General features: G+C 43.9%; 1 protein-coding gene across 2 annotated transcripts in view; it reads left to right on the top strand.

Annotated features, from left to right (window-relative positions):
• Window positions 1-6,308, top strand: part of GLG1 (golgi glycoprotein 1) — a 149,962-nt gene extending 143,654 nt beyond the window's left edge. For both annotated transcript variants that reach the window (XM_043988573.1, XM_043988574.1), the window contains one exon: window positions 126-6,308. In XM_043988573.1, coding sequence (XP_043844508.1) covers window positions 126-293 — 168 coding nt within the window. In that variant the 3' untranslated portion in view covers window positions 294-6,308. The remainder of the gene's footprint in view (window positions 1-125) is intronic.
• Window positions 6,309-22,573: the final 16,265 nt, after the last annotated feature.

A 22,573-nucleotide genomic window follows, 5' to 3' on the forward strand; every position in this document is an offset into this window, starting at 1 on the left:
TGGTTGTCCTAGAGAGCAGTCAGGCGCATGGAGGATGAAGAGTGGCTAGAGCCAACAGATGCTGCAGGTGCGTGGGTTTCAGACAGCTCCTGACCACAGGTCACTCTGTTCCCCCTTCCTTTTAGGTGGCCCCAGCTGAAGGCTTCTCTGATCTTGCTATGCAAGTGATGACATCACCTTCCAAGAACTACATTTTGTCAGTGATCACAGTGGGCATCTGTATACTGTTCCTGATTGGCCTGATGTGTGGACGAATCACCAAGCGGGTGACGCGGGAGCTCAAGGACAGGTAGAGCCCGGATTGGCCACCAGAGCAATCACCTGCCCAGTGCCCAGTTTGTACAGTCCTCTTGTAGAGCCTCCCCATCCGCCCCACTCTTCTGAGAGGAGAAGCAAGCACCCTGAGTAGAACAGCAGCAGTCGTCCACTCCATTGCCCCATCTTGGATTTCGTCCACGGCATCCTCATCGCTCTCTGAAAGAGTCTGTGTGCAACCTCAGCAGCTGGCCCGTGTTTGTACCCCCTTTGTTAGACTTTTGTTGACCTGCCTGTAGATAAGTTTCTCATGCCAATGGACCTATCAGCACTCCCAGAAGCAGACTGACCTGACCTGCAGCTCAAACCATTTTTAAGTAAAAAAAATTTTTAAAGAGAGAAAAAATATATCTATATCTCTATATATATAAAACCTCCCAGCTTGATTTGGGTAGTGGGGTTCCTACCTGGATACATTTCTATTCTGTGACTGGGTGAAAACCAAGGTAGGGCTTTAGAGAGGAATCATGTCACCTAACATAACTTGCTTTTCGGATGTCTTACTCATCTTCTCATAAGTGTCTTCAGCATTTAATCAGGATAGTGGATGCCAGTGACAGGATTCCCCACTTATTTCTGCTGAAACATCAATGCCTTCCAGCTTCCGTCCTCACAGAGCCACTACTGGCCAAGGTCCCAGGGCCCGAAGGACTTCTTAAGAGCACCACACGTAAAGGAAAACATGGGCCAGTGGAGACCGAATTGGGGAGACTAAGCTTTCCTGAAGCCAGTCCAACCACAGAGCTGCACTGAAAGCCCGTGCCCCAAATCCCCAGTAGTCAGAGCCCAGCAAGCTCATTCGCCAGCTAAGATTCAAGCTGACTCTGGACGCCCTCCGCTTCACCTAAAGACTCTGACCAGAATTAGAAGCTCCCTCTTCGATCTGGCTGGGGGAGGGAGAGAGGGAGGTTGGATCATTTGTTGTTTTTTTAATATTTAATTATAGGCTAGCAAAACTCAAGTTTGCAAAGATCCATTGGAAGTCTCAGTGTGTCTCTTGTAATCCAGCAACTAAAGCATTCTCAAACCTTCTAGGAGTAGAGTCCCTTCCAGAGGACACTCACTCCAGTGATGCCCAAGAAAAAGTGATCCACACTTGGGCGAGGTGAAGATTACACATCCAAAATGGGAGAGTCTTCTCCATCTTTGCCGTGCACACCAGCCCTAGAAGGCCCTGGGTGAATACGGTGTTTTCAGGACTGCTTCTGAGCAGAAAAGGGACTCTGCTAAAGCAGGACCCTTATTTTGGCTCTCTTATTTTCCCCCAATTGTGAAAAGGATTGGGAGATGAATGGTGGTCCAGTCCTGGAAAACCTTAGGTTGAGTGTGGGGTTTAAAGTCACAGTGGTTGCACAAGAGGGCAGCGTGTACAGTAGGAAATAGATAGATAGATAGATAATAGATATATATTTTATTAACCTGTTAGATGTGCCCACATGCTGTGTGCTGGAGTATTATAAATGATGTGCCTAAAGCTGTCTACACAGGCTGAGGCTGATTCAGAATGAATTTCCATTCCTGCACCTTTTCCGGGTTTTTTTTCCCTTGCCTTACCAAGAGTTACCTGTGTCTGCATAACATAATTACAAGAGTGGGAGCTTAGATGATTGTGGGCCAGCTGACCTCGGTTACCTTTTGTGTACAGACTGACATGTATATGAATACTGCGGTTTCTCTTGCTACCCTTCCAGAGTGCTGGAGTAGGTATGGAGAGAGACATTAGGTAAAGCTAACTGTTCCCACCTCCCATATACCACAGGTTGGAGAGTAAATGGGCTCCCTTGTGAGCTTTTCTCCTGAACATTGGCAGAGTAGGAATGCCTCCCTTGGGCCTGGGATTCCAGACCACGGTGGTGGAGGCAGAAGATTATGGGGGGATTCTGAAAGGCAGAACAGGTCCCAAAAGCCAGCTGTACTTCCCTCTTGCCGAGGGCTGTGTGAGGTACCAAGGGAATTGGTTGTCCTTTGCACAGAAAGGGAAGCTGGTGACCCTGCCCATCACCCTCGCTCTTGTTTAGATGATTTTCTTAGGCCTACTTACATAGTTGACTTGAGGTTTTTTCCTACAGAGACAGTACCTCCAAATTCATGAGACTTGAAAGCTAAAGGGTACACATTCTCTTCTCCCTCTGACCCCCCTCTTCAGCCATGAGTGAATTGAGGTTTTTGCTATGAGGGGCTTCCAATGATGGGGAGAGATTTCATTGGAAATCAGTTAACTGGGAGGGGGGGTGCACACGCATGCATGCATGCATGCACGCATGCTTTAAACAAAAAGCAGCAATTAAAAGTGGATTGAGCACATTCACCTTTCTCCCGACCCCCCCTAAGGCAAGGAACTGTATGGATTGCCATCTAAATAGAACAGAGTAAGACTCCAATGTACCATTCTTAATGGTATCCGATACAGGTCTTCAGAACAAGATCGGTTTCTACCATCGAGGGAATGATTTCTCAACTTGTTAACTTTTTCTCCTATATGACATTGTTAACTTCTTGTGTTTAATAAGGGAAGGATTCTGATAGCCCTAAACATGGTGTTCCAAAAGTCTCGTTGCAGTTTTAAGCTTTTAACAATTTAAGATTACACTAAGACTTTGCGGCCACTAGGTGGCGCAGTGGATAGAGGGCTGGACCTGGAGTTGGGAAGATCTGAGTTCAAATTTGGCTTCCTATACTGGTTAGCTGTCTCACTCTGTTAACCCTGCTTTCCTCAGTTTCTTCATCTGTAAAACGGGCTGGAGAAGGGAATAACAAACCACTCCAGAATCTTTGCCAAGAAAACCCCAAATGGGATCACGAAAATGTAGGACATGGCTGAAAAATGACTTAACAACAACAGCAAGACTTTTGGGATACCCTAGATAGCTTAAGTTTGGTTTTTTTTTAACCCTTCAAAATAGTGAACTGTGTTAGTTCTCTACCTATTAGCAGAGTTAGAAAGGAAATTTGGTTCTTGAAACTTAGAATCTTTTGAAATAATTAAACTAGTCCATCAGAACCCCACTTTTCATTGCTTATGGAAAACAGTTTCATGACCATTGCCCTCTATTTTGAGAGGGGCAATATTAGTCACAGACTGAGGCCTCAGTTGTAAGTTCTAGTTGTATTGTGCTAGCAAGTGCTATTCCATTTTCCAAGCCCTCATCCAGCACCATTCCAGCCACCTGACAGACTGTGATGTGATGACAAATACCAGAGACAAGCTCTCTTGAGCACCTTGGTAACTGACCCTATTGACATAGTTGTCACTCAACAAAGGAAGAGTCCCTTTACTTCCTATTTGCAGGCCTACTTACCTGATGTCTAGCACTAATCCACTCAGAGGGAAAAGTTTCTTGCCAACAGTGACAGCTTGAAGTTCCAAACCAAGTGACTGACTCCAGGGCTTGTTAAAATGATATCATCCGGCCATCCGAAAGAAAGTATTGCAGGCCCTTACTGAGAAGTGATTCAACAACTAGTTCCCAAGTTATCAGACACCCATTGGTTTACAGTTGGCATCTCATTCCAACAGCTCTCCAAAGGGAACTTGGATATCCATCTCCCATGTTGGACATGCCAAAGACCAGAAACGTAGGTATTCTGTCTGGAACAGAACCAAACTGGATCTATACTGGGCCCGTAGTAAGAGGCCAGTTACATGTATGGGGGCCTTAGGGGAAAGCAGATTCTAGAGTGCCCTATCCTCTGAAATAAGAAGAGTCTTTTGGAAAGAAGTACCATGTTATGATTTTTGATAGAACCAGGGCCGGTATGTATTAGAGCCAGATATTTTCAGGATAGAAGCCTCTATTGGTGGGGGGGAGGGGGGGGTAGGAATCCAGCTATGGGAAATACCTGTGTCTTCAAAAGCTAAGACTTTGGAACATCTGAGAATTTCAAGGACCACTGTAGAGAAGGCACTCTCATCTCCTGTAACTCAAAGATGCCTCCTAGCTGCCCACCTCACTCCCACTTCCCTGACCCTTTCAGCACATGTGGAGGCCCCCAAATAGAAGTCTGAAAATTCTTAGGAGACTTAAGTCCAGGGAATTGCCATCGGCTTACAGGGCAGCATTTATTTCAAGTTACTTGTTAATCAATAAACACTTTTGAATTGAGTTTACTTCCAGAGGCTTTAATTTATCACTTAATCCTCCAGGAAAGAGTTGGGAAGGGAATGCAAAGAGAAAGCTTGATAGACACTTGTTTTCCTTTCATTTCCTCCTAGGAGAGCACATCTAGGCTGGGTCATCAGCCTGACAAAACTTTACAAAAGTATTGACAAAAATTTACAATTTTCCTTTAAAGTTAGAAAGTGAATATTAATCCCTTAGTTTTGTTTTGGGTTTTTTTTGCGGAGCAATGGGGGTTAAGTGACTTGCCTAGGGTCACACAGCTAGTAAGTGTCAAGTGTCTGAGGCCGGATTTGAACTCAGGTCCTCCTGAATCCAGGGCCAGTGCTTTATCCACTGCGCCACCTACCTGCCCCTAATCCCTTAGTTTTATAGTTGCCCCTCCAGTTTCTAAATTAACCACTGTATTTATTGTCAGTTGGGTCAGAACCAAGTCATTGCATCAGTGTGGCCTTTGAAACACTTGTCACCCTGGATTTCTCCTGCTACCGCCCTATCCCCTTCAGAAAATTTCCACTAGGATTCTGAATCAGAGATGCAGGTTCCATTAAATCCAGAGTATGGAATAGGGGCGGGAGAAGGGTAGAATGAGTGTTGTCTGAGGAAATGAGGAATACCTTCTGAATAAATCACAACCAACCCATCCCTCCCCTATGTGCCAACTCCTAATTCAGCCTGCTGCCACCCTCTTCACAAGGCAGAATTCTTTCACTTTGCAGACCTTAGCCGCTGACCTCTGGGTCAGGGAACATAGGAGATCAGCCTATCAGCTGTCTCTAGCCTTAATAGAGAAGTGTTCTACCAGCCCCTCATACAGCTGGTGAGAGGGACTAGAATTCCCACACTCAATTCATAGAACAGAAAGAGGATTGTGGCTTCTTGAACTGTGAATACTTTTGCTTTTTTGGTTTTTTGTTTTTTCAAATTCTGGGTATATAAGTAAGAACAAAGAAGTCAAAATGCCCTAGTTGTATGTCCCTATTTGAATCCTATTTAGTTGTATAAAATGTGGCATTCTATTGCATTACAGTTTGGGTGGGGTTTCAGTGTGGTTGTACCCATTCTCCCCATTTTCCATGGGATGTTACTGTATCTGGCACTGGCTCTTCCTTACCGTTTTTGGCCAACTTTCCAGTCCTCTTCCTTCTTGGTCCTCCTCACCCCACTTCTTTCTCCCAACTCCTGTTCCTTCACAGGTTGGGTAGCCATAGACCCAGGCTGGTACATCCAGGTTCCTGTGTCTTGTCCCCATGTCCCCTTGGCTCTGGGGGCAGCCTCTCAGCTGGAGCACAAGGCTATTGAGGACTAGAGCTGCCCAGAGCTACAAGTTAATGCATTCTGTAGTAATCTATGACTCCATTCTCTTCCTCATCCCATGCACAGACTACCAAAGAGAGAGAAAGAGCCCCCCCCCCATGTGTTGGGGGGTATGGGGTCTTGGTAGTAGAGATATGTGGTGACCTCAGGAGTTAGGGTGGTACTTCCCCAGTCAGATGGGCCAGGATCTCTGAATAGGGTCTCCATGTCAGATGGGGCGCACTGGGTGGAACAGCAGATGGACAGGGCAGGATAAAATGGGAGGACCAGACTGAAGGTGGTTAGCACTATTACCACTGTTGTCAGCCTCTCCAAGGGCAGTGTCTCAAATCGATTGAAAAAAACGACAGCAAATGCTGGGTGTGACTTAGGCCTTTTTTTTTTTTAAGAAAAAAAAAAAAGAAAAAGGAACGAAGAAAAAAGAGGGGAAAAAAAGAAATAAAAATAAGACTCTTTTGTAAATTGTTTTCTGTGTATAAAATTCTGGCCGTTCCTTGTTTTTACATGTTCATGCTGTGTAATTTTGAGATGTTACTGAGATTCTGAACATAATGTGCATTTTTTTCTGTACAGATGAAATGGGAGAATTTAATAAAAAAAAGAGTCTGCAGGTTTTTACTTGTTAAATCCTTCTGTCTGTGGTGAATGGAAAGAGTTGCCTGGTACTCAATGTGCTAGTAAAGGTGGAGAAGAGAAGCTGCAAATCCTAGGGCTTGCAAATCCTAGCAGCAAGTCTGCAATTCCTATATCAGTTCCCTTACACATAGCCAAGGTTTCTGAAATGGATGGAATTGAGACCAGCCATAGAGAACACAGTTCCTCAGAGCTGGAAGGGGCATTCCTTAGGGAGCATCTCTCTGAACTCTCACTGTATCAAGGAGAAAACAGACTCAGAGGGGAGTGACCTGTTTGAGGTCACTCAGGCAGGAGGAGATCCATGGCCAGCATCCAGGTGCCTTTCTGCTCTCCCTTCTGATGTTCTTTCTGCCTCAGATCAGTCATTCCAGACTTTGAGCCCCCAGCATCAGCCCTTACCTAGGAGTGAAGGAAGTACGGGGAGACACCTTTTTATCTATCCTTTTATTCTTTTAAGGACATAAAATCTATTTTAACCCCAATTGCCCCACCAAAAAAAAAAAATTGGAAGTGTGTTTAACAGGTTCCTGATTTTCTCCAGCTTCATTCAGCCACACCTGGCCAAGAGCCAAAGCAGCTGATGGTGGGAGTGAGTGATCCAAAGCTCAGGCTTGGTGGGGCAAGACTAGTGTCTAGATGGGAGAAGCTGATAGACAACAGCTACCACAATTTGAAATGGAAAAACAACTTGGATTTGTCATGGGGTGCAGAGCACCCCAGAAGTTCTCTGGGGCACATCAAGGAAGCTTCTCCTAGAGAAACTAAACCAGAGGACAGATAACGCCTAGAGAGATAAGCTGAACCAAATCGGACTGAGCTAGTTTGGGATTCCTACCCTTCATTCTGGTCTCCCTTACCCTGGGGAGATAAATTTGGGTGTGGCTGCGGCCTTTGTGTTCTGAAGAGGGATCTGTAGCAACCCCTCACCCAATTCCATCTGCTACCACCAGTGGGGGATGGTCCTCTCTCACTAAAGGAACTTTTCACGGGCAGATGGTCCACCCCCATCAGTCCTCTATAAAAGTACCTTCCAGTCTCCTGTTCGAGGAGATTTGGTACCTCTGAGCCATGTGCTTTATGCCAATCTCCCCATGAAAAAGTCCAAGGATTTCTTTCATGGTTTCCCTCCCCTCACCCTTCCCTTCCCTTGCTCCTAAATAAACTATCACCTTATTCTAAGTTTTGTGTGCAAGAGGGTGTACTTCTTTAAAGAGGAATTCCCAAGAACCCCAACTCCCACCAAACCCGTACCCCATTTCCTACCATTACAGATTGAATAAACACCAGAGAGGGGCAGCTAGGTGGTGTAGTGGATAGAGCACTGGGCCCGGAGTCAGGAGTACCTGAGTTCAAATCCGGCCTCAGACACTTAACACTTACTAGCTGGGTGACCCTGGGCAAGTCACTTAACCCCAATTGCCTCACTAAAAAAAAAAAAAAAAAGAATAAACACCAGAGGAGGAGAATGTCTTAAATGGTAGAGGAAGAATCTGGAAATGGCAGTGGAGCAGGGAGTATTTTACTACCCCACCTCAACTAGTAAGTAGAGAGGAGTGGGAAGGGGTAAGAGTCACAATGAGTAAAAGGGCCCCCCAGTAGTGGAAAGGGCAACAGGAGGTAGCCATGTTTCTGTGAGAGCCAGGAGTGGGAATAGAAAAGACCTGAGATGAAAGCAGGTTTGTTTCCTACTAGAGGCATTCTAGAGAGCAAAATGGAAGGGGTGGGTGGCTTTAGGGTGGGACTTTGGGAGGGGAGATTTGAGAGGAATGAGAATAAGGCTCTAGGCTGTGGAAGTCATGACCTCTAGGAGTTCAAAGTCAAGGAGATAGGGAAGGTGTGACCCAGAGAAATGAGTTTGTTTTGAGGGATTTTCTTTGTCCCAGAGATATGGGCTCCAGTAGAATCTTCTGGGCTCTTAGGCCATTAAAGGGAGGGTGTTGTTCCCCCAGGCTGAAGGGATTTGATAGAATGACCTGCCCCCTCCCTAGAAGGGAAGTTTGGCTTTGGATTGAAAGGTTCCTCCTCTAATTGTCCTCTCCCCATATCCCAAAGGTAGTAGACTAGTTCATGATAGAATGTTGTGCTGAAGGTAAAATGTAATGGTGCCCTCTCCCCTTACTCCAAAGACAGGACACTGCTTCTCCATGGATGGGCATCCTTGCATTTGCTTAACTTTTCAAAGAGTTTTCCTTATTTGATTCCCCCAATGGCACCTGGAGAGGTAGGATGCCTGTCCTTGTAGCTGTCGTATCATTGTTGTTTGTCCTTCCTTCTCTTTGTATGTTTTCAATTTTTATTGTAGTTATTTGTTTTTGGTATTTTTGTTTGGTTTTTTGTGGGGCATTGAGGGTTAAGTGACTTGCCCAGAGTCACACAGCTAGTGTCAAGTGTCTGAGGCTGGATTTGAACTCAGGTCCTCTGGAATCCAGGGCCGATGATTTATTCACTGTGCCACCTAGCTGCCCCTGTCCTTCTTTCTCAAAGAGGACCATGACATGCAGGTGATGTCATGACTTCCCCTGAATTGGATTTAAGTTAGGGAGTTCACCAGCCTTACTTTCCTCCAGAGCCATCTGGATCCAGTGGCAAGATATACATCAGGACAGCAGCAACTAGGTGGCGCAGTGGATAGAGCACCGGCCCTGGAGTCAGGAGTACCTGAGTTCAAATCTGGCCTCAGATGATTGACACTTACTAGCTGTGTGACCCTGGGCAAGTCACTTAACCCCCATTGTCTCACAAAAAAAAAAAAAAGATATACATCAGGATGACTGGAGATGGCCCCAGATGTTTAAGGCAATTGGAGTTACATAGCTGGCTCTCACAAGTCTAAGCATGTCTTTATGAAAATGTGCAGAAAAGACCAAATGTGTCCTTAGGTTCACCTTATGACGTGTAAACCCCAAAAGCCCACCTCCACAGAAAAATGTACCCACCTTGGGGGTTAGCTTAGGACCCCAGGAACTCCAAATTAGGATAAGCCCTCCCCTGTACCTCCCTAAAGTGGAGATTATTATAATGAGACTGATAATCAATTTATCCATACTATAAATATAACTTTTTTCTTTCCTTGTTCAAGAGATACATTTCCATTTTTCTGGTTCTCTCCCTGTGATCACCCACAGTATTGCAATAAAACTTGGGAAACTGAGTCACTGAGTCTTATAATTCTTTTGGGACGACTCACGATCAATTTGACCCTAATTCCATCCCACACAAAGGTGAGATTTGGGCTCGGATCCTCCCAATTTCAGGGCCAGTGCTCTATCCACTAGCTGCCTTAGGATACTGGAACCCATATGAGAACAGAGAAAGCAAACACTGGTTAACTTGTGTACCTAAATAGATGCTCCATCCCGGCCCCTTCTACCAGCTCCATCTCTAGCTTGGAACTGTGCTGGACTGCCTCAGTGTCTTAGAACTGGCTTCTCCTAAGAAAGCTGCAGGCATCCCCAAAGACTCTTCCAAAAGTTGCTGCAAATATATGATCTATTCCAACATGATTTAACATTAAAAAAACAAACAAGGGGCAGCTAGGTGGCTAAGTGGATAGAGCACTGGCCCTGGATTCAGGAGGACCTGAGTTCAAATCCAGCCTCAGACACTTAACACTTACTAGCTGTGTGACCCTGGGCAAGTCACTTAACCCCAATTGCCTCACTAAAAAACAAAAAACAAACAAATTGAGAAAGACCCAGTGGGGTGAAGTAACTCGTATGTCATCACATAGTTGGGTAACATGATTAGAAGTGCAAAGACCTGCATTCCAATTCTACTTCCATTCTTAGTTTTGTGACTGGGCAAATCACTTAAACCTCTTTGTAGTTCAGACCACTCTCTAGTACATATATTGCTAGAGACTTAATTGCCCTTTAAAGCCTGGTTTCCTAAGGCTGTTAGGGGTCTTTCCCCCTTGACCTAAAAGGCAGGTTAGTCCAAAGCTGCTTCTTTGGTTCTTGACCCCATGGGGTCACATAACTGAATAGAGGGGTCACGAAAAATTTGGCCACAGTAAAAGGTTATTTATACCTTTTTTATATAGCTACATGCCTGGGGTCGCATAAAAATCTCTTGGGCAAAAAGGGCTTGCGAGTGGGAAAAGTTGAAGAAGCCCTGGTTTAGTCTGCAGAAAGAAGAGAATCGCTCTGGGATTATAAAGTGTGTGTTCTGGGTCTGTATGGGTCTGGGTGTGCAGAGGAAGTGGATTCAGACCTCAGAAAGATCTGGAGGATGTGGCAAGGGCTTGACCTTAAGAACTCTTTGCTAACTCACTTCTGTGCTTGGTTGTTATTGTTGTTCCTGGAGGGGAAAGACTGCTCCCCTAAAGTCCTGACCTGTGAAGGAGCTTTCAATGCTATTCTATTCTATTCAAAGACCACCACCCCTTGGCACATTCTAGTGGCTAGGAATGAGGTATGGTTGTCTTAGCTACTGCAAAAACAACCTCACTGTGCCTTCAAGAAAATGGCCGGTTGTGAGTCTGGAAAGAGCTTAATCTGTTACTAAGACCCCTGCATTAAGAAGAGGGCAATCGCCTTCCTGATTGATTCCAGTGTCTTTGTAATTTAACCTCACAAGGCCTCAGTTTCTTGATCAGTAAAAATGAGGAATTAACCCCACTGATCACTTATACAAAGGTGTTGATAAAATTAAATGAGATTGGGGGCGGCTAGATGGCACAGTGGATAGAGTACCGGCCCTAGAGTCAGGAGTACCTGAGTTCAAATCTGGCCTCAGACACTTGACACTTACTAGCTGTGTGACCCTGGGCAAGTCACTTAACCCTCATTGCCCAGCAAAAAAACCAAAAACAAAAACAAAAAAGTATTAAGTGTCTGAGGCTGGATTTGAACTCAGGTACTCCTGAATCCAGGGCCAGTGCTTTATCCACTGCGCCACCTAGCTGCCCTAAGACACATAATACTTAACTATCTATGTGACCCTGGGCAAGTCACTTAACCCCAATTGCCTCACTAAAAATAATAATAATAATAATACATAAATAAAAAATTAAATGAGATCATGGATAATGATATAGGAGGCAAAAACGGGGTTAACAGAAAAACTTAAGACCCAAGCTCTAATTCAGATATGAGCTCTAAGAGGGATTCAGATCACAGTTAATGGATAACTTACAAGTCAGGATGCTAAGTTCTCTTACCCACACTAATCAGTACCCATAACAAGAACATAAAGGGGCAGGTCATATAACAATGATAAAATGACAGGCTATAGAAATTTAGACTAGAAATAAATGAAAAATGAAGATGTTTTGAAACCAGCTATGGGAATCAGAAAGAGACATGCCCAGAAAAGGCTAAATTTGTCCCCAGATTCACCTTATGACATGTAAACCCCAAAACACACCTCCACGGAAAAAGGTACCCACCTTGTGGGTTGGCTTAGGACCCCAGGAACTCCAAATTAGGATAGGCCCTCCCCTATACTTCTCTAAGGTGGAGATTATTATAATGAGACTGATAATCAATTTATCCATACTATAAATATAACTGTCTTTTCTTTCACTATTTGAGAGGTACCTTTCCACTTTTCTGGTTCTCTCCCTGTGATCGCCCACAGTATTGCAATAAAACTTGGGAAACTGAATCACTGAGTCTTGTAATTCTTTTGGGATGACTCACAATTTGACCCCAAATTCCATCCCACATCAGATAGGAAAAAACTTGGAAACATTTCTGTTGTGCTATGGGAAATGCCTAGTTGTTGCTGGTGTCTAAGAGCTGACTTCCCTCAACCTCTGCTGACCTAATCTAGAACCAATGTAAGGGCCATAGCCAGAAAAGAGACAAGCTCATATGATTCTGTCTGTGGTTAGGACAAAGTCCCAGAAAGACCCATTTGACCTCTTAACTTTTTAGAGGTTCCCATTGGATTTGAAGTCTCACTGTCCAAACAGACTGATTTCCCACTACATGCCATATGCTCTGTAGAAATAGAGAACTTAGAGGCAGCTAGGTGGCACAGTGTATAGAGCATTGGCCCTAGATTCAGGAGGACCTCAGTTCAAATCCGACCTCAGACACTTGACACTTACTAGCTGTGTGACCCTGGGCAAGTCACTTAACCCCAATTGCCTCACAAAACAAAACAAAAAACAAGAAATAGAGAACTTAGTACTGTCTAGTTGTAATGTAACATAGGATCCATATGGATATGTTTTCTCCTGGAAGAAAATTAAACATAGATTTGATGTGACTGGAACAGTAACATAATGTCTGACTGGCATGACAGGCTTGTGCTGGGGAGAAGAGGCAGGCAGGCAGGGGACCCCTGAAATCTTTGCCAGGACTAAACCACGAAGGGGACACCCACTGAATCAGAATGTGCTCCCTGGAAGACAATTAAGTCCTAACTGTGTAACACCTTCCTTTTCCCTCTGTTTACTCCTCTTAAAAGCCGTATTTCTGACCCCAAATAAGGGAAGAGGACTTTTTTTATATTTAGAATTTTATTTTCCCAAATTACATATAAAATACAAATTTTGACATCGTTTTTTAAAACTTTGTGTTCCAAATTCTCTTTCTCCCTCCCTCCTTCCCCCCCTCCAAGAACTCAATCAATTCAATATAAGCCATACCATGAGCAGTCATGCAAAATATTTCCATGTTAGCCAGCTTGTGAAAGAAAACAGACAAAAACAAAACTTCAGATAAAGGAACTAAAAAAAAAATATGCTTCAATTTGTATTCAGATACCATTGATGTAGGAGGCAAAAAAGGGTTAATAGAAAAATCTAAGACCCAAGCTCTAGTACAGATATTAGCTCTAAAAGGGAGTCAGATCCCAGTTAATGGATAACTTATGTTAGGTTCTCTTACCCATAGTGATCAACATCCATAACAGACCAGAACAGGTCAGGTCAAAATAACAATAAAGGGAAAAGACAACCTATAGAAATTCTCATGAAAAATCATTATATTTTGAAACTAGCCATGGGAATCAGAAAGAGACATGCACAGAAAAGGCCAAATTTGTCCCCAGATTCACCTTATGACGTGTAAACCCCCAAAACACACCTCCACTGAAAAAGGTACCCACCTTGGGGGTTGGCCTAGGACCCCCAGGAGCTCCAAATTAGGGCCCTCCCCTGTACCTCCCTAAGGTGGAGAGTATTATAATGAGACTGATAATCAATTTATCCATACTATAAATATAACTGTCTTTCCTTTCCTTATTTGAGAGACACCTTTCCACTATTCTGGTTCTCTCCCTGTGGTCACCCACAGTATTGCAATAAAACTTGGTAAACTGAGTCACTGAGTCTTGTAATTCTTTTGGGACAATCAATTTGATCCCAAATTCCGGCCTACATCATTTGGTGCCCCGTGTAACTTCAAGTCCCAGGCTCAGTGGGGTGAATTCTCGTTAAGGTAAGTTTGGGATCTGCCTTTAACTCCTGCATCCAGGTTTTTGGCTCATTTGGGAGTCCGGCCAATGACTTTAAGAAAAAGGAGAATTAAGGGACAAATTGGAACAAGTCTGATAGCACTGACCTGTAAAAGAAAACGGATGGTGTTTTATTGCAATATTGTCTGACCACAGCAACCCCCTCATTCGGCTCTTGGGTTCCCCAGGATGGAGTAGGCATTGTGTTTTTCCCCTCTGTTGCCTCAGAAACCTCAGTCACATTGGGTGGGCCCCCAAGGTCTGAGGTAGGATTTTTCTCAGGTACAGTCTTAGCCCAACCTACCTTAAAGGGACAGGGAGAGAAAACATTCTGCATGACCCCTCAGGTGTATCCTTACAAATTTGGAAAAAGGAGAAAAAAAGAGGAAAAAAATTGGACATGGGTGAAAAGGACTTATTTGCAAGAGAAAGGATTTAAGGTATGGCTGTTTGTTCGCTTGTCTGTGTGTGGCTGCTAGTCTGCTTGTTGTCTCATGCATTTATGTCTGTCAAATGTTGTAATTGTGTTGTACAATCTGTGGGGAATTTTTGGTTGTACCCCTGTAGCCTTTCAGAGTGATGGCCAGGCTCTGAAAATAGGGGGAAGGGAAGTCTCTGACTTCTGGAGGTGTGTGTCTACTTAAGAGTTTAAATTTGGAATCAGGATATAACTTCTTTGCTAGGCATTCATAGCCTTAGATGAACATTGTAAAAGCTGGTTTGAAAATGCTGCTACTTTGAAATCTTTTGTAGTGGAATGGTTAAAAAATCAGGAACTATTTGTAATGTGTAAAAGTTGTAATGAAAAATGATCTCTAGTTGAGCATGACTTGCACCACTGCCTTCCCCCCCCACCCAGGTGCTGGCTGGTTGTGCAGCACCAGAGTTGTGAGTGGGTGAGTGAGAGAGAAAATGTTTAGAAAATCTTAAGAAACTGTCCAGAGTATTTTAAATAATTGGTAAAAAGCAAATAGAAAGAAAACTGTGCCATTTTGTACTGATTGTTCAAAGAATTTGGAATCTTGAAAAAAAAGGGGGAGTATATTTAAGGTGCACTGCCACTTTAAGTGTTCACCTGCCATTTCAAGGTTTGTGAATTCTGGAAGAAACCAAAGAGTATTGTTAAAGTTTTAAAGTTATTTTAAAATTGATATATATGTGTTAAAATTGTGTTAAATTTGTAATTGTGTTAAAATTGGGGGGAAAAAAAGCAATTGATGGTTTTAACAAAAACAGGTACATTAGTTGTTTCCTCTAAGACAGAGGAAAGCATTTGAAGCTGGTAAATTATTACACAGAAAAAGACCTTCTAAACTTTTAAAAAATTTGTTAACTTGCCAGAAAAGAGCTTGTTTCAAGGAATGGTTTTGTTTATTGCATAGAAGTAATTTCTAATGATTGATCTTTACACCAGGATAAAGTTTAAACCTGAGAAGAAGGAAGGAAAAACCAAGCAACATGTGTGTGTGTCTTGGTAAATCTTTTTTGCTCATTGCAATTTCATGAAAGTAGAGGTTTGCTATTTAAGATAAAATATTTTGGGATAATAATTTATATTGTTTTGAGTTTTGAATTCAGGTATAATTATTTGGATGGTCAAGCCAGTAATCCAAGTATTGGAGAGAATGCCACAAATCAATGTCACAAGAGGAAATGTGCTGCTTACAAGTGGAGGTATCTGGGAAAAAGCTGAGGACAATTTCAGACTCAATCCAAGGTAGGCTCCTTTTGGCTCATTGAGTTCCTACCGAACAGGAAATGTTTCCCCACCCGGCTATCCCTGAATTTGGCTATTACTGTTTGACTGGTGGTCACTTGTAACTTTTACCTGAAATCAGAGCTAAGGATGTTTTATCCTGGCCTTATAATCATGTCCCTGCTTTTTCTTTTATAGCAGATTTCTATAATCAGAGCAAGTCGTCAGTAGAAGAAATGAGCACAATGCAAGTATGTAAGATCTTACTGTTTTCAGTTTAAATGTATGCTCACTTTTAATATCAAACAACAAGGTTTATTAATATTCAGGTTTGTCATCTGCCTGCTAATGCTTACATCATATTATGATAGGGTTAAATTAACTGGGTATTTTTCAGGTTTAGCAGAAAGTGAAGGGCAGCTAGGTGGTGCAGTGGATAGAGCACCGGCCCTGGATTCAGGAGGACCTGAGTTCAAATCCAGCCTCAGGCAAGTCACTTAACCCCCACTGCCTCACTAAAAAACAAACAAAAAAAAAGAAAGTGCAATTCCTCCCCATTGCAGATGAAAGGGAGGATGGTAACTCGGAAACATAGTTATGCATTTCAGGTTTTATCATAAATCTCTGTTATGTACTGCTAAGGGCACCAAGCTACCAACTCCATAGTACAAGGGAATCACAGAGCAGACCTTGCTGCTGGATCAGCTGCCAGGTCCATTCACCGGTCAACCCTAGCCCTGGTCCCCTTGCACCCTATTGTGCCCCAAAGGTATCTCCCCTTCCTAAACCAAGGAGGAGACTGTCTTTAGTGTTAACTACCACTTGCTTAAACCCATATGTTATCTTGGGCTATTTGGATTTTAGAGCAAGAATGCTACTGGCTCTTCTCATACTAATGTCAGAAGAGGAACCTGGGATAATTTTCTTTGGTGGGTCTGAAAAACCGCTGCCCTCACTATTCCTTTTGTTGGGTAACTCGAACATGAAGCTATGCTTACAAATTTAACTTTGGTAATGGAATAAGTTTCTAATTTTGCTGCATTAGGGTTACAAGAATTGGAAGAGGGGCAGCTAGGTGGCGCAGTGGATAGAGCACCGGCCCTGGAGTCAGGAGGACCTGAGTTCAAATCTGGCCTCAGACACTTAACACTTACTAGCTGGCAAGTTACTTAACCCCAATTGCCTCACTAAAAAAAAAAAAAAGAATTGGAAGAGTGCTTGAACTCTCTGACAAATGTGGTCCTGGACTGAGGCAGAGTCTGTATGGTTCCCAACACCTCCTGAAGGTTGAGCTGCTGTGCAGATAACCCAGATGGCTGAAACTGTTCACAACTGCTTGCTTTGTCCAGTTTTTTTTCATGGAACTCTTAGATTTATTCTGTATTAGGGTCCCTATTGCCTCTTGGTCTGTTTGTAAATCATTTGTGTTTTGTGTTGTAGTTCTTCCATTTGTTACACTAGTTCCTACATCTCCCTCAATTCATACCCCCCCCCACCATGGGTCCCTACTTCGCCCCCACTCAGCAGGAAGCAGTAACAGAAGAGATGATCTTCGTCCTTTTTCCTGGGGTATATGAAAAGGGGGGAATGATGTAGGAGGCAGAAAAGGGTTATTAGAAAAATATAAGACCCAAGCTCTAGTACAGATATTAGCTCTAAAAGGGAGTCAGACCCCAGTTAATGGATAACTTATGTTAGGTTCTCTTACCCATAGTGATCAACATCCATAACAGACCAGAACAGGTCAGGTCAAAATAACAATAAAGGAAAAAGACAACCTATAGAAATTCTCATGAAAAATCATTATATTTTGAAACTAGCCATGGGAATCAGAAAGAGACGTGCGCAGAAAAGGCCAAATTTGTCCCCAGATTCACCTTATGACGTGTAAACCCCCAAAACACACCTCCACTGAAAAAGGTACCCGCCTCGGGGGTTGGCTTAGGACCCCCAGGAACTCCAAATTAGGATAAGCCCTCCCCTGTACCTCCCCAAGGTGGAGAGTATTATAATGAGACTGATAATCAATTTATTTCCTTTCCTTATTCGAGAGATACCTTTCCACTTTTTGGGTACTCTCCCTGTGGTCATCACAGTATTGCAATAAAACTTGGGAAAGCTTCTAATTTAAGGTGACCACTCATTAGATTTTAGACATCACAGCTAGAATTTTAGGCCTTTACACATCCAAGTCACTGAAAATCATGACATCACCTCCCAATGTCATGGCCCTCTTTAGGAACCAAGCACAAACAATAGTGCTCCCCCCACCTCCCCCCAAGGAGAGCTCACATCTCATCAAGGAGAAATCATCAATGGCTGAACAGATTTCCCGATGTGGTATCAACAAAGGTGCTTCTACCCTACATAAGGAAATATCTTCCAATGAAGGAACACCCTCTAACCTTTTTTTTTTTTTGGTGGGGCAATCGGGGTTAAGTGACTTGCCCAGGGTCACACAGCTAGTAAGTGTTAAGTGTCCGAGGTCAGATTTGAACTCAGGTACTCCTGAATCTAGGGCCGGTGCCTTATCCACTGGGCCATCTAGCTGCCCCACCCTCTAACCTTTTTAACCTTGACTGGACTCGACTTGGACTCTGCCTCCAGTGTTGTCCATTCTGCTAAGACCACATGAGAGTGACCTGTTTTAGAAAGGACTAGGGATGGGGCAGCTAGGTGGCACAGTGGATAGAGCACTGGCCCTGGATTCAGGAGTACCTGAGTTCAAATCCAGCCTCAGACATTTAACACTTATTAGCTGTGTGACCCTGGGCAAGTCACTTAACCCCAATTGTCTCAGAAAGAAAGAAAGAAAGAAAGAAAGAAAGAAAGAAAGAAAGAAAGAAAGAAAGAAAGAAAGAAAGAAAGAAAGAAAGAAAGAAAGAAAGAAGGAAAGAGAACGAACTAGGGAACTTCTGAGGAGACAGGGAAGAGACCAGAGTTCATTGTGCAAGCAAGCATCAGTCAAGCTAAACCGAAGACATTTGGCTTATAAAAGATGAGCCAATGTGCCCTCTCCATAGACCAAGCTTCTATAATAGCAGCAGCCATCACCACATCTGCTACCAGCAGAACTCCGGCTGGCCGAGATTCTGGCAGCTGCAGTAAACCAGGACACAGAAGTGGGGGACACCGCATGAAGGTGAGGCCAGCTCTCCTACCTCTTTGTCCCCAGGGCAGCACCCAAGAGATCGCTTTAGCGAAAATCCAGCGCTCTGCAGCTTGCTCTCCTGGCCAGCACCTTGTCAGGCCCATGGCCAAGCTGGACATAGGAGGCAAGCCTAGGAATGGTTTGGGGGCGACCTCTGTCTTACTCTTTGGTTCAGGTCCTAGCATGTCATCAAGGCACAAAGTGGGGATGGGATAAAAGGACCCTAAATGTAGACAGACACTGCCTATCACAGAATTAGGCTTGAATTGATTACTTAACTCGGGTAAAGCAGGCCACACCCTGTCCTGCATTCAGCTTTTCCCGCTCTCCTGATCTGATAAAGTCCCTTTTCGTTTTTGCTCTGGTCAGTTTTAATTTTTTTGTTTAAGTCTGTTCCATCTAGGCTCAAGGATTCATGGCAGATACCCATTGTGCCTATGTGTCGACTCTGGACCCTCTGGGCCCCTCATAGCTCCGTGCACTCCAGGCCTTCTCCACTTCTCTCCCCTCCCCCTCCCTTGCGCCGTGATTTCTTCGACCCCCGGTCAGCATGAAGCAGTTTCAGAAGAATCTTCGTCCCCTTTCCTTATATATAGAGAAGTGGGGAATGTCATAGGGCGCAGAGCACTCCAGAAGTTCTCTGGGGCACATCTAGGAACCTTCTACTTGAGAAACTAAACCAGAGGACAGATAAGGTCTAGAGAGATAAACTGAACCAATTAGGACTGAGCTAGCTTGGGATTCCTACCCTTCATTCTGGTCTCCCTTACCCTGGGGAGATAAATTTGGGTGTGGCTGCGGCCTTTGCGTTCTGAAGAGGGATCTGTAGCCACCCCTCACCCAATTCCTCTAGTCACTACCAGTGGGGGATGATCCTCCACTCCTCACCCAATTCCCCCAGCTACCACCAGTGGGGGATGGTCCTCTCTCACTAAAGGAACTTTTCACGGGCAGATGGTCCACCCCCATCAGTCCTCTATAAAAGTACCTTCCAGTCTCCTGTTCGAGGAGATTTGGTACCTCTGAGCCATGTGCTTTGTGCCTATCTCCTATCCATGAAAGTCCAAGGATTTCTTTCATGGTTTCCCTCCCCCCACCCTTCCCTTCCCTTGCTCCTAAATAAACTATCACCTTATTCTAACTAAAAAAAAAAAAAAGATGAGCCAAGAGGGGACATGGGGGCTGTCTTCCGGTATTTGGAAGGTTCCCCCATTCAAATAGAATTATGCTTGTTCTTCTTGGCCCAGGTGGAGCAGAAGGGCTTGGAGGTTGGCAAAGAAACTATTCTAAGTTTGAAGCAAGGGAAAACTTCCTATTCTAGGCCAGGACTGATTGAGGATAGACTCTGGTGGTTAAGGTTGAGATAGGAAGGAAATGATGCTTTCACAGGGCATGTAACAGTTAACAAAAGGAAGTTGATTTTACCATAGCAAGAAAGAGACATCTAGCAGAGACACAGCATCAATTGATTCAGCTGGCTGCTGTTTCCTGGCCTCTTACTTTTCAGGGAGACATCTCTGGGAGGGTCCCCGATTCCCCCCATAACTGCCTTTTGTAGTTTGATAACCAGAAAGCTGCCTCATCTGTAGTTCAAGCATTTATCCTCTGGATCAGTGAAGACTTAGGGGCAGATTCAGTGTCTTTTAAAGAAAAACTAGCCTAATCTGGGGTGGGGGTGGGGGTAGATGTTGCTACCTAACGATTAGCACAATTCAACTATCTTGGGAGTTAGAGGGTTCCCCTCAATCCTGTGATTGTGTTGGGATTCATGTATAGTGCTTCTGAGGCCCATTCCATCTGTCCGTCTGTGCCCACTTAAGAATTGCCATCTTTTAGCTCCCAGAGCTGGTGAGTACCAGACCCACTGCCAACAGAAATGGAAGGGAGCAAGCATTTATTAAGTGCCTTCCATGGTGACCTTTAACATCTGTTCTGCTGGAGGGCAAAAATGTTTGGGAGAAGGGGAAAGGAACAAGCATTTATGAAGCACCTACTGTGTGCTGGGCCCTGTGCCAAGTGCTTTATAAATATGATCCCATTTAACTAGTAGACCCTCTTCAGTCTCAGGGAGGAGACAGCAGTGGGCCAGCATCCTGTCTAGCCCATTTCATAGCACTTCTGTTTACATAGGGGTCATGGTTAAAGCACTCTGATATGCCATTGCCTCATTTGATCTTTTAAACAACCCTTTAGGTGAGTTAGGACAGGTATCATCACCTACATGATATATGTATATGTAGGTGTCAGACATTAAATTGGGAGGATTGATTTCAAAGCCTGCCTCAGACACTTACTAGCTGTGTGACCCTGAACAAGTTAACCTCCATTTGCCTCAGTTTTTTTCATCTGTAAAATGGGGGTCATAATTTTACCCACCTCCCAGGGTTGTCATAAGGATACAATGAAATAATGTATGTAAAACACTTTGTAAACCCTAAGAGCGTTCTATAAACACTAGCTTACCATCATCATCATTATTGTCAAAGAAATTAAGCGACTTGCCCATAGTCAGGGATGGTCAGTAACCTTCAAATTCATGCAATTATTCTTTTTTTGGGGGGGGGGCAGGGCAATGAGGATTAAGTGACTTGCCCAGGGTCACACAGCTAGTAAGTGTCAAGTGTCTGAGGCTGGATTTGAACTCAGGTCCTCCTGAATCCAGGGTCAGTACTCTATCCACTGCGCCACCTAGCTGCCCCCAAACTCATGTAATTATAATAACAGTAACTTTTATATAGGATTTGTTGTAGGAGGCAAAAAAGGGTTTAATAGAAAAACCTAAGACCCAAGCTTTAATTAAGATATTAGCTCCAAAAAGGAGTTAGACCCCAGTTAATGGATAACTTACAAGTCAGGATGCTAGGTTCTCTTACCCACAGAAATCAGTGCCTATAATGGAACAGAGGGAAAGAGACCATGAAGAGCTGAAACTATAACAATAAAGGAAATGACTGGTTATAGAAACTTAGACTAGAAAATAAATGAAAAATGAAGATGTTTTGAAACTAGCTGTGGGAACCAGAAAGAGACATGCACAGAAAAGGCCAAATTTGTCCCCAGCTTACCTTATGACATGTAAACCCCAAAACACACCTCCACGGAAAAAGATACCCACCTTGGGGGTTGGCTTAGGACCCCAGGAACTCCAAATTAGGATAAGCCCTCCCCTGTACCTCCCCAAGGTGGAGAGTATTCTAATGAGACTGATAATCAATTTATCCATACTATAAATATAACTCTCTTTTCTTTCACTATTCGAGAGATGCCTTTCCACTATTCTGGTTCTCTCCCTGTGGTCACTCACAGTATTGCAATAAAACTTGGGAAACTGAGTCACTGAGTCTTGTCATTCTTTTGTGCCGACTCATGATCAATTGGACCCCAAATTCCAGCCCACATCAGTATTTACTGTGTTCCTGTGCCAAGTGCTTTCCAATTATTATCTTGTTGGATCCTGAGTATTCTGGGAGGTAGCTGCTATTGCTAGTTCCATTTTACAGATAGGGAAACTGAGGCAAACAGGTTAAGTGGCTTGCCCAGAATCAGGAAGACCTGCATTCAAAGCCAGATGTTTGTCTGAGGCTTCAGGTCTTCCTGACTCCAGGCTAGGTGCTTTATTTACAAAAGGGCAGAGTTAAAGACCTTCTGGATGTTGGATGAGGCTAGAATTGTAGAGCTGTCATAGGATCCTGGGCCCCAACCAGGGTCTATAGGTTCTCTTGGGCCACAGAGGCCCCAAGTTTGCTTGACCTCTGGGTTTTCCAAACATTGAGCCTGCTGTCTGGAGATTAGGTTGGGATCCTACTTGTCCCATCTTCCCATTACTCCTCCAGCCTGTCTTCCCACATCTACCAGTCTTATATGCAGCACAACTCTTTTTTTTTAATCGCATTTATTTATAAAGCTGTTTTGAGCATGAAAGGGAAAGCAGAG

The sequence above is a fragment of the Dromiciops gliroides genome, chromosome 2, assembly GCF_019393635.1.
Source record: "Dromiciops gliroides isolate mDroGli1 chromosome 2, mDroGli1.pri, whole genome shotgun sequence".
Classification (NCBI taxonomy): domain Eukaryota; kingdom Metazoa; phylum Chordata; class Mammalia; order Microbiotheria; family Microbiotheriidae; genus Dromiciops; species Dromiciops gliroides.